The sequence below is a fragment of the Cyphellophora europaea genome (genome assembly GCF_000365145.1).
Source record: "Cyphellophora europaea CBS 101466 unplaced genomic scaffold supercont1.2, whole genome shotgun sequence".
NCBI classification, from domain to species: domain Eukaryota; kingdom Fungi; phylum Ascomycota; class Eurotiomycetes; order Chaetothyriales; family Cyphellophoraceae; genus Cyphellophora; species Cyphellophora europaea.
Window position 1 is genome coordinate 1,865,064 of NW_008481808.1, and position 27,113 is coordinate 1,892,176.

Genomic DNA, 27,113 nt, shown 5'->3' on the forward strand with positions numbered 1-27,113 from the left:
ATCAGCAGCAGATTTACTTTCATCGTCATACAGCGTATGAATCAAGTTGCACATTATATGTTCTTTCCGGTATGCGACCTTGCTGCCGATGAGATTTCATTGACAGCTTCCGCACTGATGTGTCGTCCACTTGCCGGTGATGCGGTGCTCGAAGATAGGCCGCCTTCGAGAACATCTCCCGAATGCCCCTTCGCCATTCGTCAGCTAGACCAGTCGAGCTATCTGATTCGGGAGAACGATAGCTTTGTAAGTACGCCTTTACCATATGCGGCCGTGCTGACCGAGATTTCGATACTCAGGGCGAGCATCCACACATATATGCGAAGATCTTCATACAACCAGATGGTCAAGGAGTTATCGTCTTGAGCGATACCGGTGTTGGCACGAACACCAGCAAACGGAACATCTGGACTCTTCTCGAATCAGCTATCAATCCTGGCTCTAAACTCCCATACCTCGTGATCTTATCCCACTGTCACTACGACCACATATTGGGGCTAGGCCAGCTGCCATCGAACGTTGATGTAAGCGTTGTCGCATCATCCTACGCGCCCTCCTTCATTACACCTTATTCAAAATTGCAACAGCACTCACTATGCGACTTCTACAGCCTGGCAGCACCTCGGTACGAAATTTCCATATGGGCTCATGACCAGGAGCGGCTAAGCTTCAGGGACCTAGATCTCGACCTTGATATTCGCCTCCTCCACACTCCAGGACACACGCCCGATAGCCTGAGCTGGTACCATTCGAAATCAAGAACATTATTCGTGGGTGACAGCTTCTATCAGCAGACCTCTTATGATACTCGCACTGCACCGTGGGGCGAAGAGAAATCCGCGCCAATCATCTTTACTCCAGAGGGCAACATCTTTGACTGGTGGGGAAGCTTGAAGACGCTGATTGCCTTTGTCGAGCACGAGAACGAAACGGCGGATACCGAGCGACCGCTCGTGAGACTCGGTGCTGGCCATGTCACAGCATCCGCTGAGGCATATGGCTTTCTCCTCCGAGTGCGTGCGTTTGCTGGTCGAGTTATGCGCGACGAGATTCACTCTGAGCGAATGCCAGATCGGCAGGGTTTGCAAGTGAGGCACTGGAAGGAAGACAAAGATGACCGGACTGCCGAGTTCAGTCTTGTCGCACCACTCAAGCTCGTTGATGATGCCCGCCGCCAGATCCCGAAAGATGAATGGCAGTGAAGCAGATCTCAAGTTACCAATTGCATACATTGCTGCCTAGAGTCTGCGGACTCGCAGCTCGCCGGAGTGAGTCACCAGAGGCTAAAAGGCGGAGCGTTTGGCCGGTTAGAGAGCCTCGACCGTGTGGAAAAATGCCATGAGGTTTGGTGAGGTACTCATCCCAGGCTTCCAGCTGAGCCGGTCAGGACCACACAACCTATAACATGGCAGCTGCAGCTCATAATATGGATGCATCGAAATATTCCTCCTCAACCAGAAGTCACCGCCCAAAAGTCAAGCCCAGCATCTCGTCAGTGACCTCAGACTATTGAGTGGCTGGGAAATCTGGTGAATGCTGAAATAGCCTATTCACAACGTCCAGATTTTGTGACTCTCGCTTGAATGTCCATTCATAATGGCTTTGGTTGATACTGTCCACGAACTTATATATCGACTCGCCTACATCTTACTCTCCTCAGAGCCATACACACTTCCTGCCGAACTCCAGAACAACGGTTCCTTTTACCGCCTCCCAATACCACGATTCCACCTACTCTCCTCCGGTATCACTACTTCGACGCCAGGATGACTCTCTCCACCATCCTCGCCGACATCTCAGCATCTCGTGCCTTTCGACCACAGATGAACAGCACGAGCGACCGTCCCATGTTTCCCCTTAGAAAAGCGGGCACCCCGAAGCATTCGCGCCTCATCTCGTTGCCAAAGGAGCTTCGAGACGTGATCTACCAATACCTCTTCACATCTTCACCCTCAACTCTCAACCTACACTACTACCGCCCCTTACCACCAGATCCGTTGCCGTCCTATTTGCAACCCGACACCTCCAGGCTCCACCTCTGCGGCCGCTTCAGCCTGTCCATCACTTCTGCCTCGCCTTTTCCACAGTACGAACGTAGCCACGACCGCTACGCCCTCCTCAGCTCCGGCACGCACGGTATCACGCAGGCCTGCCGCATGCTCCGCCACGAGACCTTAGCATTGTTCCTGGCACACACCACCTTCGGCTGCACCGATGAGCTCGCCATGGCAGTCTTCACCACGCACTTTCCACCCACATGGCGGCCGCACGTGCAAAGCGTGGCCGGCTGGTTCGGTCTTCACGCGACAGTGCTACCAACGGACCACGGCCAGTTCCCGGTCCTACGGCGCGTGGAGCTGCAGTGTCCGCGAGGTCTGGGGGACCGCGCTTTGCAGAGCTTGAGTTTGCTGCACGACGAGTCCCCGCCAGAGGAGGCATCGTTGACTATTGCAGTAGAAGATTTCAAAAGCATGAGTCAGAAGGAGCTGGAGGAAGCGGTGTTGGCGCCCGTGCGCAGCGTGTCGTTGAGGCAGGGCCAGGCGGGAGTCGTGGATGCGTTCATGCTGGTGAGAACGATGCCAGGGCTGGAGTGGGTGGTCAAGAGAGAGTGCTTGGTCCACCATCACAGGCGTGCAGTGGCCGGCGGACAGGGTCGTGATTATACAATCATCGAGAATGTGATGGTTGACGTGACGCTGGAGGCTAAGGGGCCCATCTCTCGAGTCACGCGGCGCCTAAAGGTCGAGACATTCAGGAGCGGCGGGCAGAAAGCGAAGATGACGGAAGACATTGTGGAACGCTGGGGCGTGGGTGAATGGCGTTAGTTTACTCTTGAGCTTGCAGACGTCGGAGACGCCTCTAGTCCGCCTGGAAACTCGTGGCCATGATCTATGCGGCGCTCAATCTGCTGCCAATGGGCTATCTTAAGGTAGATATCTTTCTGGCTCATCGCGAGCCGAACCAGCCAACGCGCTTGGCATAGTCTTGAACTCTCTCAAACAGCTTCTCGATCTTCTGGCGCAGCTTGAATCTCTTGTGGCTCTTCTCCTTCTCCTTCTCCTTCTCCTTCTCCTTCTCCTTCTCCTTCTCCTTCTCCTTCTCCTCCTCCTCCTTCTTGGTCTGTTCACCTACAATTCCGTTTAGAAGTGAGGCCACAATACTAGTTGGCCATTCTAGAGCTGTTTCACCAACATCCAACAACACAAATCTCACAGCTCATATGTTAAGACTGTGCCTTGCTGTATTTCCACGTACAGACGCCTTACTACTATATTCTGAGCAGGAGGTGCTCCACATGATTCAACTCTGATACCAGGAGCCTGGATACAAAGACAATGCCAAGAGGCAGTGATTAACCACGTTAGCTGTTGATTGGCTGTCGGGGCCGTGAATCAGGTTAGTGCATTTGCGTTTGTCTAGACAACGCTCTCTCTGCTACTAGGGCTCGATAGAAACTGGCCGGCAAACTCCCTCGGCCTCACAGCAGATCACATGAAAGAACACCTCTGACGTGTGTTTGGAGATGCTGTCCGTAGGGGGTGAGTCAACTCGTGATGGTACTGCAGTCTCCATCAGCTATCGTTGTTGCGTCTCACCTTTGCTGGCGGCAAAGTTATATCTCCATAGACATCGATTCGGAAACAAACATAAGGCCTGAGCCTTCAACATGCGTCTAGGTACTCCGTGGTCAAGAGACACACTTATTCTTGGTTGGGCGATGTCACGAGCTCAGAAAATGCCCACCTCTTTGAACGGCACTACATCAGCCCACCATAAGCCACAAGGGACTCGGGACCGAGACATATTCAGCAGGCAGTACTATTTCTTGGAGGTCTATGGCTGCGAAGAAATCGCGATAGTGTTAGTTGGTGCAGCAACCTCTTCCAGCTGGGGGCACACCTAACGCCACACGGATCGATTCTCAGTCTTCAAGCTCACGTACATATTAAAATGAGGGCATCATAGATAAGCGCTGGCCGGGTTCCGGATGTTGGGGTTGCTGTCAGCGTTGCATATCTTTGTGACGCGAAGCGTGTGCGATTCGCTGACTCCAAGTCACTGCATGTATACCTCAAATGCATCGACTGTATCGAGAAACGAAATCGGGATGGGATTTGTCCGCAGATAAATGCTAGTAAGTGTCCATATCGAGAGTTCCACCTCGCAGCGACCTGTCCATAGGCTAAACAATATAGCTAAGCGTTGCCTGTCAGTATCTCTGCTCTCAGACGTCGTCCGTTTACACTGCCCAGAGGCCTGAATCCACAGTCGTGTGCTTGTCTCGAGCTCTCCAGCCCAAATCCTTTTCGCCACGGACTCCACCAACAAACACGACCAAACGATGCCGCCGCCTTAAAAAGTCCTGATAACCGGCTGCTCCGACTCCGGCATCGGCTCCGCCCTTGCCCTCACGCTCGCCACGCACCCCAGCGCCAACATCCACGTCTTCGCCACAGCCCGCCAACCCTCAAAAATGCAGTCCGCGTCTGTCCACCCTTGCCAATGTGACGCTGTTGCAGCTGGACGTAACGTCCACGGCGGATGTGGCAGCCGCTGTTGAGGCTGTGAGGCAGCATTGCGGGAATGGCAAAGGCAAGGTAGCAGGGAGGCTGGATTACCTGATCAACAATGCAGGGCACAACCACTTCATGCCGGTTCTGGACGAGGGTGCGGGGCATGGTTGTGGATGTGACGAGTATCTCGGGGTATTTGAATGTACCGTGGATGGATGTGTCTGTGTTTGTGCCGAGACCCGAGCCAGCTTAAGGGCGATGGGTGATGAGTGATGGGTTCGGGCGGGTTGCGATTGCTGTCCTGTCGCTGGTCGCTGAGCTAATGTTTGGCCGAACAGGTTCTTACGCGGCGTCCATACGCAGTCTCGAGCTCATGGCTGAGGCGCTGCGGCTGGAGATCGCGCCGTTGGGCGTTGCAGTGCTCTGCGTTGTGACTGGGGCTGTCAAGACGCTGGGACAAACGTACTTTGAAGACTCGAAGCTGCCGGATGGATCGATGTCCAAGGATATTGAAGGTACGATCAAGGCCCGGGCACAGGGGAATGCCGAGGATGGATCTGCAGGAGTATGCGGACACGGTTGTGCAGAAGATTTCGCAGAGGAAGACTGGCAAGATAAGGGTTGGTGAGAATGCTGATGCGATTAGAGCAGCAATGCAGGGTCCGGTGCCACAAAAGGTTCTGGTAAATTGCCCGCGAAAAGTCGTCGCGGTACCTGATTGTACACAGGAAGTTGGACTTGTGGCTGGCACAGGTGTGGACCGGTTGGGTCAAACGCGCACGGCTTGATGTCTGCCAGATCTGGGTTGTTGAACATTCCATCTCCATGCATACACAGTCCGTCGACAGCTGAGGTGTTGCGGGTCCGGAACACGCAGTGTGATCTATCGAGGCGCTGGAGGCACGCTGTGCCGTTTGGCGGACCTTTGTCGTCGATCACGCGATGTGGCCCGGCCAGTTCGAAGCTGTATTTGTCTGGTCCCGAATGATTCCTCATGACAATCCTCGTGCCAGACCGGCTGGGGATGGTTTGCAAGCTTGTGTTGCTGCGATAGGTCCATGTAGGTGATTGGCGTGTAAATGTGTCCGCGAAGATATCTGTGAATGCTGTGGCTATGCTAGGTCTCAATGGAACCTAGGTTCCTCAACCAGTGGTGGTGTAGGAGCTGGATAGCTGTGGATAACGGACGAGCTCTCCTTGCTCCGAGATCCTGGGACTTTTGTAATCGTAGAAAGGCTTAGGCGAGGCTCACGGGCCTCTAGGCAATTATTCCCAGGCATTGAACGTCGTGACGTCCGGGCATCGTCAGCAGCATTCTCAAAACCTCGGTCTGCCCCTTCCACCCCGATAGCCAGGATCAGGAAGTCTCTCGCCCCTGCGCCATTCACCAACAGGCATCGGCGGACCGTAGTCGCCTCTGCCTCTGCCGCCACCAAAGCCACCTCGACCTCCCCTGGCAGAGTAGCCGTTCTCTCTGCCTCCTCTGAACGCACCAAGTGCATTGCCACGGCTGACCACACTACCATCGCTCAGCGGAGGAAAGACGGCGACGTCGACAAAGTCGCCAATGACGAAGCGCGACTCCTCCAACGTCTTTCTCGAGTCCTCCCCACCCAGCTCGAAGCCACCCTCCCGAGAGTGAGCATCACCGTTCTCGTAGCCGCCGGACTCGATGACGATGCTGCCGATCTCTCTCGAAATGTATCGGCCTCTTCCCTCGCCATCCAACCTTCCGCCCGCGCCTCTCGAAGGGTTCGTGTCGGGGTAGACCAGGCGAAAGGCCAGTCTGGTGCCGATGGCGGGATCGGGGACTATGCTTGGGAGAGCGGTAGTGAGTAGCTGGGCAAGTTCGCGCAGGGTGCAGTCCATCCAGGTGTAGATTTGAACATGGGCTGGAAGAGGGGGCTTGGGATTCGAAGGCGTAGGTACAGGGAAGTCTGTGAGGTTGTGGAAAGCTGAAGACCGATAGCAGAAATTCAGCAGGAATGGCACAGTCTTTTGGCGATCGATGGCCGCTGGACCTTCTGGCGGTGGGGACAAGGACATGATGGAGGTTTCAATGGACGCAGTCAGCGTAGCATGGCGTGTGAGACGTTGGAAGCTCGACTTTTTCAACACGCCAGTACGAGAATGAGCGACAGAGGCTGGCGGCGCAGTGGGGAAGTTCGCGATGTTGGTCGCGTCTGCGCACCTGCCGCATCCGGAAACACTCTCATTGTTGGCATTGACTCTGGACAGAAAGCGCTCTTCAGTTTTGAAGTATTCCACATTGTGAATGTGTCTATTAAGTCTATGTATGCATCATTTGACCCTGTGCAGATTCCTGCCGAGGTCCCATCATTATGAAGGATACCGATGTGCTATGTTCAAGCCCCAAACCCGGCCCCAAAACAGGCCCCAAAACAGGCCCCAAAATTGCAATGGCCTGCTCTTCCCCAGAGAAAGTGTGCGTCTAAGCTTGATGAAACAGAGCAAGAGTCTGACCAAAGCCGTTGCGGTGATCTGACCCGATCGCGGCGGGTTGGCCATTGACGTTGACCATATTGACCGACGCTTTGGTGGTCAAGCCAAACAGGTAAACCTCGTTCGAACACTGGATGTCGATCATGTTCAATTGGCAATCCTCAGTCTCCAGACAGGTTTGCTCGTAGTCCTCGAAGAATGAGTAGAGACCTCCGCCCATCAGATAGACGTTCGAGGAGTCGAGGATGCGCAGGCCCCAGGTCTTCTTGCAGTCGTCTCCCCGACAGTCGGAAAAGTCAGGGTCAGAGTAGGCCGAGTTAGGCTGAAAGCCGCTGGTTAGTGAATTTGGCTTGGATTGCATGTAGGCCGTCTCGGTCTGAACAAAGCCCATAAAGACATCCTTGGCGTTGCTGATCTGGTAGTTGTACAGGACATGGTGCTCGGATGAGGTGCCGTAGAGCCACACGGGACCTTGACTCTCAATGAGAACACCGCGACCATTGAAGATGTTGAGCTTGTCCTCGCCATCCTTGTCCAGCTCATGATCAGCGACCCAGAACCAAGTGTTCTCGAGGTAAGCGGTAGCCTGCTGAGTGATGTGGATCATTAGGAAAGAGCCATAGCATTCCGAGTTGAAGTTCTTGCTGTCAGGAGTCGAGCCACGGCATTGATCCACCTGAAGTTGAGTACCAGCAGAGCCGCCAACACGGAAGTGCGTGTCCCACATACCGCTAGCACCTTGCTGGCCATCGGGGTCCGCAACGTTCCACTCCATCATAATAGCACCAGGGGTGGGCCCACGCGTTTCGAACATAATGTCGGTGATCTCAACGGCGCCGCTGTCTCCGGGATTGCCAACACGGAAAGCGGGCTGCGGATTGTTAACGTCGCTGAAAGTAGGACCAGACACCATGATCAGCGGCCAGATCTCGCCAGTGATGCGGATGTTCTTTGGCACTTGAATGGTCTTGGTGATGAGGTAGGCTCCATGGTCGAAGTAGATGATCTGATCAGCGGTAGCACTGTTGAAGATCTGCTGGATGGCATCGGAATCATCAGTCGTCCCGTCGCCCTTGGCACCACTGGACTTGACGCTGACAAAAGCAGACACAGGCTCGTTCTCGTATTGAGGCTTCGAGCGCTCGAAGACCGAGCCGTCGCTATTGAGCAAGGGCTGCGACATCTGAACCTTGTTCCACTGTTGTTGCAGCTTGGTTGGCTGAGCAGCGACCGACTGGCGCGTGCAGGTACCATTCGACGCAGCAAGGGGGCTCGTGTCGTTGGATGCAGTGCCGCTGGGGCTTGTGGAATTAAGAGAGATGCTGCTGGGGCTGACACCGTTGGGAGGGACGCTGCTGGGACTGACAGCATCGGAAGAGATGCTGCTGGGGCTGACACCATCGGGAGAGATGCTGCTGGGGCTAGTGTCGCTTGACTCTGGCGGAGACCCCAACGAGATGGTGGCGTCGGCCGGAGCCACGGTGGCTGAACCTGGAATTGGGCGGATGGTAGACATGGGCGTGTCGTCGCAATCACTCACAGCAGGGTCAGCCTGAGCGAGACGCTTTGGAAGCTGCTGTGCTCTAGCAGGGCCGCTAGCATCAGACGGAGGTACGTATGCATCACCTTGGACGAACAGGTCGACCTTGGCACCACCAGCAAGGATCTGGTCGACACCGTTGGCTCCGACAATGGCGTTCTGAGTACCGGAAAAGTCCACATTCTGGACAGTCAGGGTGCCGCCAGTGGGCGGAAAGCTGGTGGCGTTGTGAGAGGTCTTGATACCGACGGCGGAGTTAGTAATGGCACCGTCGAACATGATGACCGACCCAACGGATTGGTTATTTCCGTTCAGCAGGTTGCCCATATCGATGCCGATGTCAGCATCATCGATCTTCAAAGACTTGAATGTCCACAGCCAATCCCATCCTATGAGGATGGCCGTCTGGCAACCATTGAAAGCCAAGTTGCGGGTGGTAAACTGCTGATTGCCAACAGCCATGCCAATAGCACCGCCATTGAAGACCAGGTCGGACATAAATCCGCCAGAACCATTCTCCATATAAATACCTTGTTGCTTATTGGTCCCACTCTTTGGCTTCATCTGAAAAACGATGTTCTGCAAGCTGGTGGCTTGAGCGACCTGCCAGTGCAAACCAGCCGGACCGCTTACCCCATCAGGGTTGACTTCTAGCATATCGGTGAGATCAATCTTGAAGTTGCGGACTTGACGAAAGAAGTTGTTCTGGTTACGATACCAGTTGATGCCGGTTCCGTCTGGATTGGAAATTCCCGGGTAGTAAGGGTTGGAGTCGATGAGTGCAATACCTTCGAATGTGGAGAGGCCTTTGATGGTGGGCGGGCTAGTAGCGTCCCCAACCATCTGAGTGTAGTATGGCATAACGATAGGCTTGGAGATTCTGTAGGTACCGGGAGGGAAATAGACAAGCGCAGGCTGAATGGTCGAGGAATTGCAACCCATTCCGCATCTGCCGCCGTCGAACATGGTGCGATTGATAGCGTCAAAGTCATCGGCATTTCCATCGCCAACAGCGCCGTAATCCTTCACATTTCGGTAGACTTTGTAGGTGGTTGGGTCAGAGGGTCGAGAGTCGCCATCGTCTGTGTAGGCAACGGTGCCTTGTCGCTGGATCTGCGCGAGCCAGTATGACGAGGCCTGTCGAACTTCGATCGACTCGGGACGCGGAGCACCCTGAGCCGGCCAAGGTGCGAGGAGGAGAGCTGATAGGAGTGCGATGAGTCGGAGCATGATTGTAGAGGACGAACGTTGTGGTTTTGGGTGGTGACTGAATCGCAGGACTTGGTAGTTCGAGTGGTAAGAGAGGTTGACTTGGATCAAGAAGGTAGGACTTGTAGTGCAGTGTAATTAATCAGGGCAGTGGCGAGGTTCTGAGGTTCATGCGTTGCCAGGCAGGCGCCACTTTCTCTTCACGTGACGTAAAGGTAGCAGCAGTTTGTTCAATAGAGGGTATAATAGTCTTAGACAGGCTCAACAGCTGGACGATAAGTGTTCAATAAACGATTGACAAAGGGTGAGAATAGGAAAGACCTGTCCAGGTAGAAGGGGTGAAGGGGGTAGGTGTGATGTGATCGAAGGAGAAGGAGGTCATTCGGTCACTTATAGTCAGTTGCTTGTGCCAGGATACAGGTTCTGGCGAACAAGTTGTTTTCACTTACAGACCTGGTCTGTCGTTGGTCTTTGAGTCTACTTAGAGTGGCTCACAAACCACACTTCGGCACGTCGTACGGGGTAAACGGCTGGGATAGGCCCCTTACGGGAATGTGCTTCTACCCTTTCCGCGACACGCGGCATCGCATCCAGCTGCGGGTATACCATCGCGTGGCAGTATTGATGATCAAATGATGGACTGCGGGTCATGATTCGATTGCAATGAGATGAGGTCAAATTGAAGAGGCGGTCCTGGTTGGACATTCCGGAGAAAGGCTTTTACCCCTAAAACGGCCTAGCTCCCATAGCACAGGGCCACACCCCAGCATGGCGGCCACTCCGATCACTGTAGCATTCTGCCTTCTATCTGATACCGCTCCAAACCCAATTGCAAGAGGCTCAAAAATTGAGTGTGTGGCGCTGCAACTGCCGATGGGTGAGTCGGAAATGCAGCTCAGGGGCTGTTGAGCAAACACTGCTCCTTGGCTGGTGCTGGAGCTGTGATTGGTCGGTGCCAGCTTGCTGCCAGAAGCCTGGAACAGTCCCGGCTGATGCGTTGTCCAGCGACGTTGGAGCGAACGGTTGTTCGTATCACAACTGCTCGGTTGTGCAAGTTGACCGTGAAATTTCCTGGTGATCACAGGGTTGGAAAGGCAATTTGCTTAATGTATCACGAGCCCACATCCCGATCATCAGATCCCTTGAAGACTGGATCGGATGACACGCGCCAGAATCACGACGCCCTCTTCCAGGAGGTCCTTACTTTCCCACGCAAAGCAGAGCCGGATGTCTCGGTCGAAGCGTGTTTCGGGAGTCGCCTCATCTCCCTCGACTCGAAAGCTCGGCCCCGTGATGATAATTAACCCCTCGGCGAGCGCTCTCTTGGATATCACATCCGCAACGAGCCCGCCTGGCAGCCTCAACCAGACGAAGTACCCGCCTGCGACGTCTCTGTTTGCTTGAGGCATAGTCAGTCCCAGTGGTAAGAGGTGTTGCTCGACTGCGGAAATCATCCGGTGGTATCGTTGCGAGTACTCGACTTGCAAAAACTGGAATATGTGGTTCTGCAGCACTCCAGTTGTGAGCATGTTGTGAACAAAACTTGCGACTAGTTGCGAGGGTGCACCACCCGATCGTGAACTGCCATTCTGCGACAAGCCATATGCGAGTCGAGGTGTGCCTTCAGCCCAACCTGTCCGCACCCCAGGGGCGATGATTTTGGAGAAGCTCCCATTCGACAAGGCATGCCCAAATTCGTCAATTGGACCGCCATCCAGGTACTTATCAACATCCACAACGCGGGGCAGGTAAGCCTTGTCCATTACCTGGAAAGGAGCATCTGGGCTGGAATTCCAAAGCAACATATCATAGACATCGTCGCTGACTATCAAAGCGTCATATTTGCGGGCCAGTCTCACCAAGGCCTGGCGCCTGGCCAGACTCATAACACGGCCGCTCGGGTTGGAGAATGTAGGGACGCAGTAGATGATATGACGATAGATTTTCCGCCATGGCTTTGGTTGTTTGATTTTGGGAGCAACATTTCCCTCCGCAACAGCCCTCTGTTCACTGGTGCGCAGTCCGTGCTCCAGGAATTCAAGGTCTATGCCCTCATCATCCTCCGGAACGGCTTTCAGGCGGCCATCGAATCCTGCATCGGTAAAGATCCTGCATGCCAGATAATAAGTGGGAGCAACCTGCCACACGTGCAGCGTATACACCGGGTCAGTAAAGGAGGCCAGAACATTGGCTAAATTCTGTGAGGCGCCCCCGGTAATGCACACCCGCTCATGTGAGATGGAGTCCTTGGGTTGATAGAACTGAGTCAGCCAGGATGCAATAGCTTCCCTGAGGGGCCGGTAGCCCTCATCGTTCCCGTACTCGAGTATCTCAGTAATAACGGAATCATCCTTCTGCGAGAGCGTATGAACGGCGGCATCCTGAAGTAAGGTCGGAGGCAGGAGTGAGGTGGCCGGCCAGCCTTTCAACAGATCTATTGTCGGCTGAGGAGTGGCTGGGGACGGTACCATCCTTCTGGTCATGGCTGTGCGAATGTGCTTTTGGAGGCAAAGGAAGCTTTCAGGACTGCGACTCGCGTTGCTCGCGTTGCTCGCTCTGCCCAGGTTGCCAATTCGCTTTTTATGGAAAGCGTGAGAGAGGTTGCCTAAAGAGGAGTTGACAAAATATCGATGACCCTATCAAATGAAGTTGCTTCGGCCCCAGAACACAGCCGAGTCAGTATTTCGCTTTTTGTTCCGCGTTGTCGAGGCTCATTGTTCCTTGGCCCGCCTCGTTTTTCCACTATTTTTTTCGACCGTGGCCCGACGGCGCAGATCTCAACTAATGACCAGAATAGCTAGCCTAACGGACCGAAAGTTGGGGTTGCCGCAAGGCCCGTAACTTGATTCCACCTAGTAGGCGCCCTTTAGGCGTCGACTGCGCCGCCGATGACGTGGTTCCATCCGCAACTATGCTTCGCCGTCTGTGGTAGACGAAACCCCAAGCCCTCGCGTGTAGCAGGATGCTGCGGGTAGGTTGAATGTTGGCCTACTTGATTTGCTCATACTGCCCGTCTGCCTTCTTTTATTGCCTTGTCCATGCGTCTTCAGTGTTGCTTGTAGCAAGTGAGATTCCATCTCGAACTCGAGCTTCTGGCTCATCCTCTCACATCACTGTCTATACTTAGTTCGTGTCACTCTTGTGCATTGCTGACGCTGTACCCGTTGAACGCCGACAGAGTCCTCCTTCACAAGTATCTGCAAAGATGTCGAAACGATTGTCGTCCATATTCTCAATGTCCAAAGACGACCATGGCAGGGACCCGATGCAGCATTCTCCGCTTCCCAGAAACACCTCGAGTCCTGCCCTCGTCCCTCCACCAGTACCAGGCAAACTGCACAAAGCTGCAACAAGTCAGACTCCAAATCAAACCACCTTTCCAGAACCTACTCTCCCCGTCACGCCCCTTGCACCGCCGCCGCTCCTGACTGGGGATGGTATGGTGCGTCCACCTAGTGCCGCCGGCTCCGGCAGCAGACCGGGCAGTCAAGCGAGTGTTCGAAGTCGTCCTCAAACCCCTACCTTTACCATCACGCCTGTCGAAGGCTCTCCCATCGGGCCGACCACTCCTACTTCCACGTCAAAACTAAGCAAGAGAAGCAGTTGGCTTCCAGGTGGTAAATCGCCTACGGCTAAGACCAAGGGCGGTGCCAAACATTCTCAGGCCTGGATTGCGGGTCTGCCGGACCATGTCCCATACGACTTGACTCCGTTGGTGAAAGGCGAACGAGTAACTACCTAGCCTTTATGTTTCCTGTTCAAGGCTAAAATTCAACAGGTGCTCGATCTGTGGAATGACCAAGCCGATACCGTCCTTTACCTTTTTCCCAAGTCTTCGCGGCGCGGCCCTTCCTTCCGGATAGACTCCGCCCTTCTTGAAGATTCCAACGCGCTCAAGCTACTCCGCCTAGAAAGTGCAGTCTCCCCAAGACTATCGCCACATCCTCACCCAGATTTTGCTTCTTTGTCGCTGCACGACAATGGACATGGGTATTATCGAGGCACCCAAGAGAGCTATGCGCCACCTTCGGTCAACAACTATGCTCAAGATGAGGCTCATATCCACCTTCCATTGGAGTTTGACGGCGACCTGTCGACACCCGACTCGATCCCCAAAGGCGATGATTTGGAGCTTCTTGTCCTGTATCGTAATTTCTTCGCGTTTCTGCAAGGCGGAGCGCTTGTAGCCACTCCGCGTCAATCGAATCTCTACGCCGTATTCATGGGTATCAGCAGTATTCTCAAGAGGTTTCGCTTTTCCAACGCCGACGGCTCTACTTGGGGCGATGTCACGACTCACAGCTTCGCCAGATATTGTCAGGAGCTGCGACTTGCCGATGTTCGTTCCAGTAGAGAGAAGACAGTCGAGGCTCTGGTTCTGGGCGAGCACATGCGTTTTTGGGCTCTGTACAACGAAGGTTTCGTTCACGCCGCTGGTCGCCTGGAGGATATTAAACGCATCAAAAGCCCCAAGTACGCCCAGATCTCCCCAATCACCTGCAATCGACTCGAGAGATCCTCGCTGGATATTGAACAGCGGCTGTTGGTCATCCGGGGCAAGCTCGAGGACTTTGATTTTCCATCCATGTTCTCTGGGGTCGCCAACTCACAGGTCGCAACCGAGGCCAAGCTGGTAAGATTCAAAGCCTGGAAATTGGCTTTTGCGGATTTCCGTAAGTTCACATTGAGCTACTACCGACGCAAGTACGGTGCTTGGCCGCCTAAGGCGAAATCGAAGAAAAACACCTTCGAAGAGAGTGGTCTGAATCGAAGACTGTTGCAGGAGGTATATCAAGACTTTACCGATCTGTACGATATGCTGGCTGACCGACACAACCTCACGACTCGAGCAAGCGATGTTGCCCTACTTGACGAAAATTCCAAGGCAGATGATGTGAATGAAACGCTACAGCATGCCCTGCGTCGCGTCGAGAGCGAGTATGATCGAGCCACTCCACCGGTCATTCCACCAATTCCTTTCGATGTCCCGACCATACCAGGCTTCAAGAGTAGTTTCAACCGAGTCCATGCTCTGACGTCGAAATCTGCCGGGAGTTTGAAGCGTCTCAAGGACAATGAAGTCAACGAGATCCTTCTTGGGTCATACAACCGGGAGCATATCTCGACCAATGTCTTCATTCAGGATTTCTTCTCCTATGAACGAAAACTCAATCAGGGCAAGACGATGGATGAGATTGTTGACAATCGGTGCGGCCAGTGGCTCTTCATGTACGCGGTGCTACAGTCACTCCCGATCATGGTTGTAGACGCCCGCGATGTGCAGTACAGGGATGGTGTTGAATACTTCCTCTGCATGGCCCCACGAGGCGGTCGTCCGTGGATGAAGGAGGACACGTCGCAGTCTCGCTCCTGGTACAACGTCTCGAGCGGCGGAGGTGTTGTCAGTTTGCCGGCCGATCTAATTGATCACAGCGTCGAGGGCATATACCGAAGAAGCCATTGCTGGGACATTGCAACAAAGTGGGCCAAGGATCTAGGTATCACGCCCGCAGACGATACAAACTCGATTCTCTCAGGGCTAGGGCCACCACCAAGCATGTCCGCAACACACGGCGGTCCCTCGTCGATGTCGAATCAATCGTCCCCAACCGGATCGCCGTTACTCAGGCCTTCCTCTGGGACAGACGGTGGTCGGCTCAGCACGTTATCCTCGCGCAGCTCTGTAAACATCGGCCTCGAGGCAGTGCCGCAACCTCCGGAGCGGCAGAGGCCGACATCAGTCTTCAACCCGAATATTACGTTCGACCAGATTCTCTCTGGGCCGCCGGCCGACGAAAAAAAGAAGAAGGGAAAGAAGTGAGGCAGCGACTTATGTACTAGTGTCGGGACGTGCTGCGGATTGTTTCTTTGCAAGCGGGCGTTAATCGATCACTTAGCTGATACGAATGAAAAGTTCATGAACACGATGCTCGCTCTTTGAAATGGGTGGTGCGAATAAGCAGTGCTTTGTAGTCCATATTGAAGCGGACCGCGCTCCTATCAACCCGTCCGGCGGAATAGGACATCCCCACCATTGCTAGCGGTATCGGACTTGTCTTGTGCCGGTACTGGCAGCACCGTGACCTTGGATGGCTCAGTTCGGAGTACGCCACCAAAGGTTTGTGCGATGGTTGTGAGTGTGGTATGCGCACGTAATGTTCGTTCTAACGTTTTACTGAATGCACATGAACACCACCTGCACAGACGAATCTAAACACGATCTTTGATACAAAAGTAGATACCGACACGATCTGCCCGCGGACCAACTCTGACCGAGGCAACAAAACGTTCCGCACTGAGCATCTTGTAGCGTATCTCCAAATCCATTCGATACGTACGAATTCTGTTCTTTTAGATCAAATAGCAATATCAAGGAAAACCTCACCAGCACACCACCCGACACCGCAACAGACCAGCACCGCACCGCAAACCCACCCACAATGCCCCTACACCTCAACCCCCTCTCCAAATCCCCCCCCAACCCGGCCGGCGAATCCGACATCTACCTCCTCCCGGCCCTCTCCGCCATCCAACTGCGCGCCTGGCTCTCCACTCCCCTCTACTCGGCCATCTACCCGGGCCCGCCCTCGACGCACCCGGGCATCGTCGACAGCAGTGTGAAACGCCACCGCCGGGCCCTGCTCTCGGACCCGACCTACCATTTCGTGTCGCTCGTGGGGTGCCACGACCCGGAGGTCGGCGAGCCGTGGCAGGTGGTGGCGTTTGTGAAGTACGCGGTTTTGGAATATGCGGATGCGAATGCGGTAGAGGCGGGGAAGGTGAAGGCGAGGGGGGAGGAAAGGGAGTGGGCGGAGGGGACGAATGTGGCGTTGGCGAATTGGGTGTGGGGGGCGGTTGTGGGGGTGAGGGAAAAGTATGGGGAGGAGTTGGGTCGGTATGTGCTGGTGGATATTTTGGCGACGGAGCCTGGGTGGCAGAGGCAGGGGGCGGGGAGGATGTTAATGCAGGAGGTGTGTCGGGAGGCGGATGAGAGGGGGTGGCCGTGTTTGTTGGAGGGGAGCGAGGAGGGAAGGAGGCTGTATGAGCAGATGGGGTTTGTGGCGAGGGAGGAGATCTGGGTGGATATGGGGAGGTGGGAGGGTGGCAAGGATAAGGGCGAGGGGTGGCGCGGGGAGGGGGCCAGGGAGGGCGTGGGGGAGGGGTGGTATCGCATGGTGGTCATGACGAGAGCGGCGAGGGCCAAAGAGACAGGCTCATAGAACGGGAGGGAGATAGAGGCAGGGAGAATGGGGAAGTGTAGTTGTTTGTGGATATTTAGAGACGACTCGCTGGCTCCGTGCCATAGAAACGCGTTGGAGCTCATGCATGCTTGTCAAGATCCCTCAGTACTTGGCCGACCAGGTACAGGCTACCTCCAATGACGACCAAGGCATCTTCAGGGCCGTGCGTGAAAGCGGCTCGCACGGCGGAGACTGGGTTAGGAGCTGTCAACGTTGTGCCCGAGGTCTTCGTTGCGGCGATCGCTATGAGATCTTTGGCAGAGTGCGGCTTAACCCAGGGCATGCCATCTACATCGCCAAACTCACAAGCGACAACTCCGTCACCATTTCTGATCAACTGTGACAAGACTTCATCCGCATCTTTGCCAGAGCTCATGGCGACAATCCAGACAACGGGGCGAGGAGTGGCTGCAATTACCTGATCGACGTATGCCCGTAGTCGGGAAGCGCCTTCCTTATTGTGGGCACCGTCGAGTAAGCAATGTCTTTCTGCGGTGCTCTGGGAGGTGGCAAGACGGGCGAGATCCTCCCATTGGAGACGGCCCTTCCATGTCTGCTTCACCTGCGCCACCGCGCTGACAACATCCGCCTTGGTCAAGGGTGAGACATCAAATCTGCCTGGCTGGGAGAGCTTCTCGAAAACTCTCGTTGCAATTGCCAGGTTCTCTTGTGAGCTTGCGCCAACAGCGAGCTCGGATCTCGATAAACGCGACAGGGGCTCCTCATCGGATGCTGTGCTCTCAGACAGTGGAGAGCCACAGGCGGCCGCCCGAGCCTTCAGTACGGATAAGACAGACTTTTGGTTGTGGCTGTTGATTACCACGGGCACGCCGGTCTTGATGATACCAGCCTTCTCTGCCGCGATCTTCTCGAGCGTATCTCCCAGCATGTCTTGGTGATCTAATGAGATGCCGGTGATGGCACAGCACAGCACCTCTTCCGGTAGCAGGATGTTGGTCGCGTCGAGTCGCCCACCCATTCCACATTCAACCACAGCGACATCAACCTTCTGCTGGGAGAAAATCTCAAATGCAGTCGCGGTCAAGAGCTCGAATGAAGTTGAGTCAAGCTTAGCTTCAGAGTCACGAAGCTTTACCAGCCTCTCGACCTCGAGAAAGAGATCCTTGTCCACGGTCTGCTCGTTGAGTACGATACAGTCATGTCGATACTTTAGATGGGGCGAGTTGAAGCGCCCAACCTTGACGCCCTTGCCGTGGAGGAAGGCTGACAGGTAAGCAGCGGTAGTTCCCTTGCCATTTGTGCCGGCGATGTGGATGGCTTTCCACGGGAGAGTAGCATGGTAGTCTCGCACCAGCCTGGTGACGCGGTGCAGCTGCAAGTCCATGGAACATCATGCATGGTGCAAGATGCTTGTCGATTCAGATTCCAGACGTGCAAGAGATCGACGAGATCGGCGAGGTCGGGCGGGTGGTTGGAGCTAGCCCTGTCCGAGAATGGCGCATCTTGGCACCAGATTCGCTACGGTTGCCTCGACAACTGCGCCACGGGCAAGCCCATCGTCAGCATATCAGCACACCATTGACTCAAATGCCGCCATGGCACATGCCTGGCCCGCTTCGTTTGTCCAGCCGCTCGAGAACCGTCAAACGTTGTATGCACGGCATCCTCGTAGCGCGGCCCACCACGAATCTTGTACCCTTGGTGGCTGGCACTACCCCTCTTGCGCTTGTTTACGCCCCAGTCGAACGATCTCGACTGCCTGCCACTTGAACCCTTCCTGCTGCAACGACCGCCTACGCAGATCTGTCCTCCTACAATCACATTGTACGTGTCTGGAAGTAACAGCATTGCAGGAGATGGATTTATGACCAGTGTTGACAAACCATCTCGACTGCTTGCTATACCAACCCCAACATCGGAAGGTCGCAGGACGGCCCACACGCGGGCCATTTCCAAATCATAGATCATGCCCGAGCAACGAAGGACATGACCAAGGACCTCTCATTCTTACCAGTCAGCCTGCTGGCGCTCGTCGCGCGGGTTGCTGGCGCACAACTCCCCTATACTCCTACCTCGATATTAGCCTCTGATAATGGCTCGATAGCCTACCTCTTTGCGCCACAGCCCGACTCCTCTCTATGTACTCTGTCCCTGTACAACGTCACAGACACACTCGATATATCATCCAAGCCAACGACATTGCTCGAGGAATTGCCCTTCTTGTCGAGCTCGACTTCTAAGCCGTTCTTGCCACTAGTTGACGAGGAAGGTGTCACAGTACTGACCGGGGACTGCGCGAAGGGTGCAGAAGGAACAGAAATATGGAGATATACGCCAAATGATGCATACACTGAAGGTTCATGGAGCCAGCTCAAGGTCGCTGCGGACCAACATGGCATCTCTGCCAACTACCTATCCGCTGGGCTTGCCTTTCCCGCCACAGACAACATGGCTTCCACACTGTACATTTTCGGCGGCATGTGTCCAAACTCGTCGACCAGCACAAACGAGAACTGGGTGTCCAATGCCAACTACTCCTCAACCATGTTAGCAATGACACCGCAATCCCCATCGGATGCTGAATCGCCATATCAAATCTCCACAACCGGCTTGCGCGCACCGCCAATACCTGAAGCAGGGCTGTCTATGACACCTCTTGTGCCCGCCTTCGCTGACGCAGGGGAACCTTCACAGCAGCAGAATTTTGTCCTGATTGGGGGTCACACCCAAAACGCATTTATCAACATGTCGCAAGTCGCTCTTTTCACCCTGCCCCAAGCGTCGTGGGCTTTTATTCCCGTCAATCAGCCTGGCTCTAAGGAGAATACAGAGCTATTACGTCGCAGCGCCGACTTCGTGGAACCCCGATCTGGCCATACTGCGGTCCTTACCCAAGATGGATCCAAAATTATCGTCGTGGGTGGATGGGTCGGGAGCGTGGACACCCCCGCTGAGCCGCAAGTCGCGGTACTCAATATTGGCCAAGGATATGGGGGCTCGGGCGACTGGACGTGGAGTGTGCCCGAGAGCCCCGGTCCGTTTGCTCCAAATGGGGGCATCTATGGTCACGGTGCGACCCTGCTTCAGGGAGGTATCATGGTGATCGCGGGAGGCATCAACATCAATGGAGGGGTTTCCAAGCTTAAGCGGCAAACTGCAAGCAACTTTCACTTCCTGAATACAACCTCTATGCAATGGACCGACAGCTATACGCATCCCGCTTCGCCCTCTGCTCCAAATGCGCACACCGAGGCAGGATCCGCTGGCCTGCAGAGGTCGGACAAGATTGGCATCGGCACCGGGATTGGACTGAGCATCGCGGCACTGGCACTTGTTGTATCGGTCTGGTTCTGGTACACAAGACGCCTGCGTAAGCAACGCAATATGCGAGAAAAGGAGCTTCGAAATCTCGCTCTGGGCGCAGAGCGACAGTTTGACCCTGCGATTGTTGGGTTTCCAGACGAGAAATATCCAGAGAGACGCACGGCTAGCTGGGCAAACATGCAAGAGAGAGCTCTGGGCACCTTTGGAGGCGGCACACTCCCGTGGAAAACCAGTGCAACTCACGAAGGCAATGGCTTAAGACAGGCTGAGCGGACTGGAGCGTCAATGGAAGTCCCAAGCCCAACTCGGGGGCTCAGAAGAAGTTTGCATTCGCGAGGTCCCGGCTCGGGGGGCGTGTTCCAGCCTGCCGGCGCTCCTGGCGCGGTCTTCCGAATCGATGAAGAGGAAGAAAACAGCCAGAGCGGGTCGCTGCGAAAGACTCGAACGCCAAAGAACGCAGCCGATCGCAGCTCGCAGTACAGCGACCCATTCAAAGACCCGCCGCCAACCGCCGACTCAAATGACCCAGCTGCGGAGCAGCGTCGCAGAGAAGTGCAAGGCTGGGTGGACGACTGGCAATCGGCGGCATCGTCAATACTATCGCGCAACCCCAGCCAAGCGCAGACCAACCGAACCTACTCGAATTTGTCGCAAGCCCACTCGTACATGCAGACCAATCAAAACAGTAGCAGCAGTGGTGGCCCATCAGGACGAGGCTCGCCAGAGAAGTCAGATCGGACAGGTAGCAACCTGTCAGAGCGCAGCGCATACTCTCAACTATCGTTCCAGAGATCGGTCAATGGCACGGTATCTCGGAATCAATCCCAGCGAAGTGCAAGCGCCGGCTATACCATCTTTTCCGGTGCTGCAGCCGCTATGGGTCGCTTGGGCTTGAGCCGAAATCAACAACAGCCTGACAGTGCAGGATCGGGAATTTCACGTGAAACATCAAAGCGCAGCGTGTCAATGCGAGAGTATGGATCGGCGGGTCCTGCACCATCGATGCGCGAGCGAGCGGATACGTTTTCGTCCATGCGCAGCGCGGTAGGGGCTATTCAACCAGGCGAAGACCATGCTCTGCTCGGAAGGCTGAATACTCGACCTGGTACCGCCGACGACCATTCAAAGCCGCCCGTAAGTCCGGTCAAAGATCGCGAGGGCAAGTACGGGAGAGCGAGCAGCCTGACGCGCACGGGAGCCATGGCGATGGGGCTCCTGGGCAGCGTCAAGAGGGTCATCACTGGCACAGGCGGAGTCAGCGTGCATGAACGTGTGGCTGCTTTGGAGCACACGAGTCCCACCAAATCCGCGAAGGATGAGTCCCCTCAAAGACGGCTCAGTCCTAGCCAAGAGTTCTGGCGAGGGCAGAGGGGAGCCCAGGACTGGAAAGTAGTGGCTGGTGAGATGGGCGCAGAAGGAGCCTCACAGTCACGGACGATCCGGCGCAAACCTGTACCTAGTCCGGCGCAGCAGGACGAGGGAGACTGGGACGTGGAATCGGCAGTCCAAAATCGGGTGGTGCAGGTCATGTTCACGGTACCCAAGGAAAAGCTGCGGGTGGTGAATGCCGACGCGCTCAGCTTGTTGAGCAGCAACAAGAGTGATGTCGATCACGACGAGGAGAAAGAACGCGAGAAGGAAGTGAAGCGCATGTCGAGCGTGCGCGAAGCAGACGAAGCTGATACAGGTTGGAAGGGCAAGGAGCCTGATCGAGGTTGAGAGTGCAGATGCGTGTGTTTATGTTGACCACATGGTGTACATTGGGGGGCACATCTGGGGCGTACCGCCTGGAGCTGGTATTATTACGACTTTGTGGATGAGCGATGATTTGGTTGTCATTATTGGATTGAGATGATAGAGCAGACTTGAATATGATACAACTTTTTGTTGATTCTGACCCGTATTCGTACAGGCCCTCGATGGTCGTCACCTCAAGACTCACGTGCCAAAAAGGCCCGAAAGGAAGCGAGGCGCTCGGCAGAATTCTTCTCAACTCTCGTCCCCCCAGCCAACCCCATCTCTTGCTCACTCTCGAAGCTTTGCCAGGCGTGGTCGAGCCTTTTGTCCAGGCGAACGCCACCTAACCTAGCTCGCTGGGTTTCCCCGCCTTGCTCTCTGCCTTGCCCTGTCTACCCGTCATCATGGACTCGCTGGAGCGAGCAGCGAGTAGCGGTGGGCGTCGGTGGGTAGCGGAATCTGGGGTGAGCGAGATCTCATCACTTTTAATCCCGATCTTAGCTGGTGCTTCTCGACACTACTTCGCTCCAGCTCGCTGTTGCAGCACACTCGGACGAACAAACCCGCAGCCTTGCTTGGGGTTTCTACAGCGGTAGTGGCAGCATTCTAGACCTGACCTCGACCTAGCATCCCCATGTCTGCAATATGAGCCGTCGATCCACCGAGCCCAACAATTGCACCACCTCAGCTGCGCGATCGTGCTTGGCCTCGTGGTCGTGACGCATGGCTGAGAGCCTCACAGTCTGTGAGACATGGCGGCGGACAGAGGACAGGCGACCTCGTCGGTCACCCTCATCTTCACCGTCATTGCTACTGTCTTCATTTTCGCCCGATTCTTCACACGAATATGGCTCATGAGATCGATCAAGAACGACGACTGGTGGATCCTCGCCGCATGGCTCGTCGCCGTCGGCTTCTCAACCTCAATATGCGTCGGCGTGCGGTACGGGCTGGGCAAGCACCGTGACCACATCTCCGATGGCGACTTTGCGTCTCTCCGGGAGGCGCAATATGCCCTCGCCATCCTGTACAACCCGGCGCTGATGCTGACGAAGACGTCTATCATCACATTCTTCCTTTCGGTTATGAGCAGGGACGTCGATAAGGTCTTCAAGTGGTGCAATTGGCTGACCCTGGCTGTGGTGAACGTGGGAGGCGCCGCCTTTACCTTCTTAGCCATATTCCAGTGCATTCCTGTTGCCGCTGGCTACAAGTTCCCCATCCCGGACAACGCTCGATGCACCGATATCGTGACACTGTACCTCTCATCCGCACCTGTCAACATCATTACCGACATCGCCATCCTCCTCTTGCCCATGCCCATCCTCACCAGCATGCGGCTCCCCAAGAAACAAAAGATCATCCTCGTCTTCACCTTCAGCTTTGGTGCCTTTGTCGCTGTGGTCGACGTGGTGCGGCTCGCCTACCTGCAGAACGCCTCCACCGACCGACTCCACGAAGCACAGGCGAACTCCGGCACGCGCAACCCAGGTCAGCTTGACAATGACTTCTCCTATGATGCCAGCTTGAGCTTCATGTGGAGCGCCGTCGAGGTACACCTAGGCATCATCTGCGCCTCTGTTCCCGGCCTGAAGCCACTCTTTCTCCGGTTCTTGCCCTCCTTCATCAAGGACGCCGCTGATGACTCGCCGCCGAACACGAGAAACAGCACCGACGCCGGCCAGCCTGACGCCCACACCGGCCCGCTCAAGTCCGGCAATATATCGACACTGAACAATCCTGCCGCATTCCGTCGACCCGTCATCAAGGAGTACGCCGGCAGCGACGACGGCGACAACATGGGCTTCCTCAACATGCTGGCCGGGCCGGACGAAGACGCGCAGGGGGGAGGACGAAGTTCGGGCCCGGGCCTCGAAAAGACGCGCACCAACACGCTGCGCCTGACGAGGACCAATACCCAAGCCACCGTGTCGGATTTTGGCTTCGTCAAGATGGCGGGGACCAAGAACATGCTGAAGCTGAGCAACAAGCAGAGCGTGTGGCCCATCGCGGTCGTGACCGTCATCTTCTTCCTGTGGGGGTTCGCGTACGGCCTGCTCGACCAGCTCAACGCGCAGTTCCAGCGCGTCGTCAAAGTCTCGACGTCGCAGGGTTTGGCGTTGCACGCCGCCTACTTCTCGGGCTACCTGGTCGGCCCGCTGAGTCTGGGCCAATTCATCCTCAAGCGCTACGGCTTCAAGGCCAGCATGATGACGGGTCTGTGCGTGTACGGGTGTGGGACCCTCGTCTTCTGGCCCTCGGCCGTCCTCACCTCGTACACGGCGTTTGTCATCTCCAACTTCATCGTCGGCTTCGGCCTGTCGTGCCTGGAGATCGCCGCCAATCCCTTCATCGCCCTGTGCGGGCCCCTCGAGTACGCCGAGGTGCGGCTGAACCTGTCGCAGGCGTTTCAGGCCGTCGGCACCGTCTGCTCCCCGCTGCTAGCCCGCAAGGTGCTCTTTGACCAGACGGCCGCCTCGCCGTCTCTGCTCGACACGCAGTGGGCGTATCTCGGCATTGCGTTGTTCGTGTACGCGCTGGCGATCGCGTTCTACTACATCCCGCTCCCTGAGGCTACCGACGAGGAGCTCGCCGAGCTCGCCGACCGGCGAGAAGCGGTTTACAATACCCGAGTCGGGCCCTGGAAAGTCATCTACGTGACACTCGGCCTGGGCGTCTTCAGCCAGTGGTGTTACGTCGCGCTACAAGAAAGCATCGGCGGCAACACGCAAACACTATACCGCGTCCTCAAGCCCAACTCCAGCCTCCAACCCGCCGACTACCAGACGGTCGGCCACACGGTATTCGCCATCGGCCGCTTCCTCGCCGCCTTCCTCAACTACGTGCTCAAACCGCGGTGGATCCTGCTCGTCCTCTACGGCTCCCTCATCATCCTCTGCGCCGTACAGATGACCGCATCCGGCGCGGGCGGCGCGGCGGCGCAGCTCCTGATCATCTTCTTCGAGGCCGGCATCTTCGCCATCATCTTCGCCATGTGCATGCGCGGCCTGGGGCGGCACACCAAGACCGGCTCCGCCTTCATGACGGCCGCCATCTCGGGCGGCTCGGCGCTGCCGGTCATCCAGTGGGCGGCGGCCAACGTCGGCGGCATCAAATACTCGTACTGCGTGCCCCTCGCCGCCGCGGCTTTTGCCATGCTGTTCCCGATCTACCTCAATCTGGTGCCGGCCGCGAAACGGCAGGTCGATCCTATACATGAACGGCGGCTGGCGCAGCGGGAGAAACGAGCGGCGGCACTACAGCGCTCAGATACTGCCGTGTCCCGGGCGGCGAGCGTGTCGAATCAGTTTGGCATCGTGGGCATCGTGGCGCGGCACAAGAAGCACAACCGGAGCGCCACTGACGTGCCGAGCTCGGAGCACGTGGAACGGCCGAGGCGGTCGCCGACCCTGGGTGCCTTGTCGGAGAAGGATGGGGGTCAGAAGACACCGGAACGGGAAAGGGACAGGGAAAAGGAAGATGCAATCGTGCAGCTGCAGTCGCCGCAAGGGCTGGTGGGGGACCTGCAGCCGTGGCCTGATGGGGAAGGAGGTGAGAGCAGCAATAGCAATAGCAATACCACCAGTGGTGGTAGCCAAGAAGAGCAGGAGAGGGCGGTGGTGGCTCGGCATCGGCCGATCTGGGATGAGGACGATTTCGATGACTATCATGACATTATGCGGAAAATGTGAATATACACACACTACTGGCTACTGGGTATCGGTATATCCGGTGTGGGAAGACTTTGGAATTTGTGGCGTTCACGCGGGCTGGTGGTGCATGTGGGAACGGTTGGGTCGGCCGACAAATCTGCATTGGATGGGGATGGCTTCAGCGTTGGAAAGCGGGCGAACGGTTGTGCAGTATGCAGTCTTCATGGTCTGGCCAGCAAGTCTGGTGGGTGAGAAGATGGGCAATCAGCATTCCAAGCGGCGGCGGTTTTTCTCTCTCTACGCATCTGTATAATTGGGCCGCGCGGTTGGTGTGGACAAAAATTCCCTTGAGAGAATGGTCGAGAAGAGTGCGATCGAGTCGGACACGGGCCACAGGCGTGAACAGTTCAGAGTATTCTGCAGAACAGCAAGCAGGAATGGAGACTTGTCTTTGTAGATTTTTTTTTCTCAGTTACACTGCATGTAGCGACTCAGCGAGCGAGAAAGGCCGTTGGGATGGGCTGCAGAGGGCATCGAAGCCGGGCGTCTAGGCGTTGACGCAGTATCGCAATTGGTGCGATGGGGGGTTTCCGGTTCCCAGGTGCCAATGTATGCCATGTGCAGACAGTCAGACTTTTTTCTCTCTTGTTCCTTGCATGAGGTGCATGCACATTAAGCGTGCATTTGGTACCTGAAAAAACGAGGAGGGGCCGACTCGCCGAAGCCTGCCGAGGGGTGTGTGGCACCCATGCCAGCGAATCAGCTTGGACCGGGTTGCGTCTGCCGCCCATCCGCAAACGGCCGTGTCGGCGTTTCAGCCTGAACCCGCGGCGGTCCTGGCCGGGCGAAATCCCAAAGATTCGGGGCGGTGGGCGCAGAAAGCATCACGCCAACGGGCTCGGATGAGTTTGGATTAAGCCTTTGATGGGGCCGATGCCAGGTCCAGGGGAGGAGGATGGGGAGAAGGAGGAGGGAGAATGCCCGGGCGACAGCCTTGCTTGCTCCAAACCAACACAGACCTCCGTACCACGGCAGGAGCGACACTCTGCTCCACCGCGTGGGTTGACAACAAACGTGCCCTCGCCGTTCTCTCTCTCTCTTCCCATTGTTCGCCTTCCTCCACCAACCAACCCCATCCTTCGTTCCTTCCACACACATTCATTCTTTGTCTTTTGCCGCCGCTGGAGCAGAGCTTTTCTCGGAACCCACCTCCACGCCCTCAGTCAGTCTTTATCTACCCCCCCGCCAGTCACTCATTCTTTGTGCCAAACTTATCACTCTCTCCCATCTTTCTTCAAGACCCTCTCTCGCAGACTAGACGTCTCGACAGACCGTCACCCTCCTTTCCACAACTGCTCTTCAGCACTCCTTACCTGAGCCTCAACTTGCTGGTCAACTTTGTCACCACGACAAAAACAGACACATTCCTTGCACACTTGCGCTTACTTGCTCGCTGTCGCGCTCTGGTAGA

At 55.8% G+C, this 27,113-nt stretch overlaps 11 protein-coding genes across 11 annotated transcripts; 7 read left to right on the forward strand and 4 right to left on the reverse strand.

Annotated features, from left to right (window-relative positions):
* Positions 1-117: 117 nt before the first annotated feature.
* Positions 118-1,202, forward strand: HMPREF1541_02215 (uncharacterized protein; the record flags this gene model as incomplete). Its single annotated transcript, XM_008716571.1, has 2 exons — positions 118-246; positions 300-1,202. The coding sequence occupies 2 exons, from the start codon at positions 118-120 to the stop codon at positions 1,200-1,202; spliced, it is 1,032 nt and encodes a 343-aa protein (XP_008714793.1).
* A 564-nt stretch (positions 1,203-1,766) lies between these two features.
* On the forward strand, positions 1,767-2,825 carry HMPREF1541_02216 (uncharacterized protein; the record flags this gene model as incomplete). The annotated part of the gene is made up of 1 exon (XM_008716572.1): positions 1,767-2,825. One exon carries the CDS (start codon positions 1,767-1,769, stop codon positions 2,823-2,825), a length of 1,059 nt encoding a protein of 352 aa, XP_008714794.1.
* Positions 2,826-4,887: 2,062 nt separating this feature from the next.
* HMPREF1541_02217 (uncharacterized protein) lies at positions 4,888-5,142 on the forward strand (the record flags this gene model as incomplete). The annotated part of the gene is made up of 1 exon (XM_008716573.1): positions 4,888-5,142. The coding sequence occupies one exon, from the start codon at positions 4,888-4,890 to the stop codon at positions 5,140-5,142; it is 255 nt and encodes an 84-aa protein (XP_008714795.1).
* A 689-nt stretch (positions 5,143-5,831) lies between these two features.
* HMPREF1541_02218 (uncharacterized protein) lies at positions 5,832-6,560 on the reverse strand (the record flags this gene model as incomplete). Its single annotated transcript, XM_008716574.1, has 1 exon — positions 5,832-6,560. One exon carries the CDS (start codon positions 6,558-6,560, stop codon positions 5,832-5,834), a length of 729 nt encoding a protein of 242 aa, XP_008714796.1.
* A 406-nt stretch (positions 6,561-6,966) lies between these two features.
* Positions 6,967-9,747, reverse strand: HMPREF1541_02219 (uncharacterized protein; the record flags this gene model as incomplete). Its single annotated transcript, XM_008716575.1, has 1 exon — positions 6,967-9,747. The coding sequence occupies one exon, from the start codon at positions 9,745-9,747 to the stop codon at positions 6,967-6,969; it is 2,781 nt and encodes a 926-aa protein (XP_008714797.1).
* Positions 9,748-10,859: 1,112 nt separating this feature from the next.
* HMPREF1541_02220 (uncharacterized protein) lies at positions 10,860-12,209 on the reverse strand (the record flags this gene model as incomplete). The annotated part of the gene is made up of 1 exon (XM_008716576.1): positions 10,860-12,209. The coding sequence occupies one exon, from the start codon at positions 12,207-12,209 to the stop codon at positions 10,860-10,862; it is 1,350 nt and encodes a 449-aa protein (XP_008714798.1).
* A 722-nt stretch (positions 12,210-12,931) lies between these two features.
* On the forward strand, positions 12,932-15,547 carry HMPREF1541_02221 (uncharacterized protein; the record flags this gene model as incomplete). The annotated part of the gene is made up of 2 exons (XM_008716577.1): positions 12,932-13,456; positions 13,505-15,547. The coding sequence occupies 2 exons, from the start codon at positions 12,932-12,934 to the stop codon at positions 15,545-15,547; spliced, it is 2,568 nt and encodes an 855-aa protein (XP_008714799.1).
* A 619-nt stretch (positions 15,548-16,166) lies between these two features.
* Positions 16,167-16,946, forward strand: HMPREF1541_02222 (uncharacterized protein; the record flags this gene model as incomplete). Its single annotated transcript, XM_008716578.1, has 1 exon — positions 16,167-16,946. The coding sequence occupies one exon, from the start codon at positions 16,167-16,169 to the stop codon at positions 16,944-16,946; it is 780 nt and encodes a 259-aa protein (XP_008714800.1).
* A 100-nt stretch (positions 16,947-17,046) lies between these two features.
* Positions 17,047-18,312, reverse strand: HMPREF1541_02223 (uncharacterized protein; the record flags this gene model as incomplete). Its single annotated transcript, XM_008716579.1, has 1 exon — positions 17,047-18,312. The coding sequence occupies one exon, from the start codon at positions 18,310-18,312 to the stop codon at positions 17,047-17,049; it is 1,266 nt and encodes a 421-aa protein (XP_008714801.1).
* A 602-nt stretch (positions 18,313-18,914) lies between these two features.
* On the forward strand, positions 18,915-21,971 carry HMPREF1541_02224 (uncharacterized protein; the record flags this gene model as incomplete). Its single annotated transcript, XM_008716580.1, has 1 exon — positions 18,915-21,971. One exon carries the CDS (start codon positions 18,915-18,917, stop codon positions 21,969-21,971), a length of 3,057 nt encoding a protein of 1,018 aa, XP_008714802.1.
* A 770-nt stretch (positions 21,972-22,741) lies between these two features.
* On the forward strand, positions 22,742-25,681 carry HMPREF1541_02225 (uncharacterized protein; the record flags this gene model as incomplete). Its single annotated transcript, XM_008716581.1, has 1 exon — positions 22,742-25,681. The coding sequence occupies one exon, from the start codon at positions 22,742-22,744 to the stop codon at positions 25,679-25,681; it is 2,940 nt and encodes a 979-aa protein (XP_008714803.1).
* Between the last annotated feature and the right edge of the window lie 1,432 nt (positions 25,682-27,113).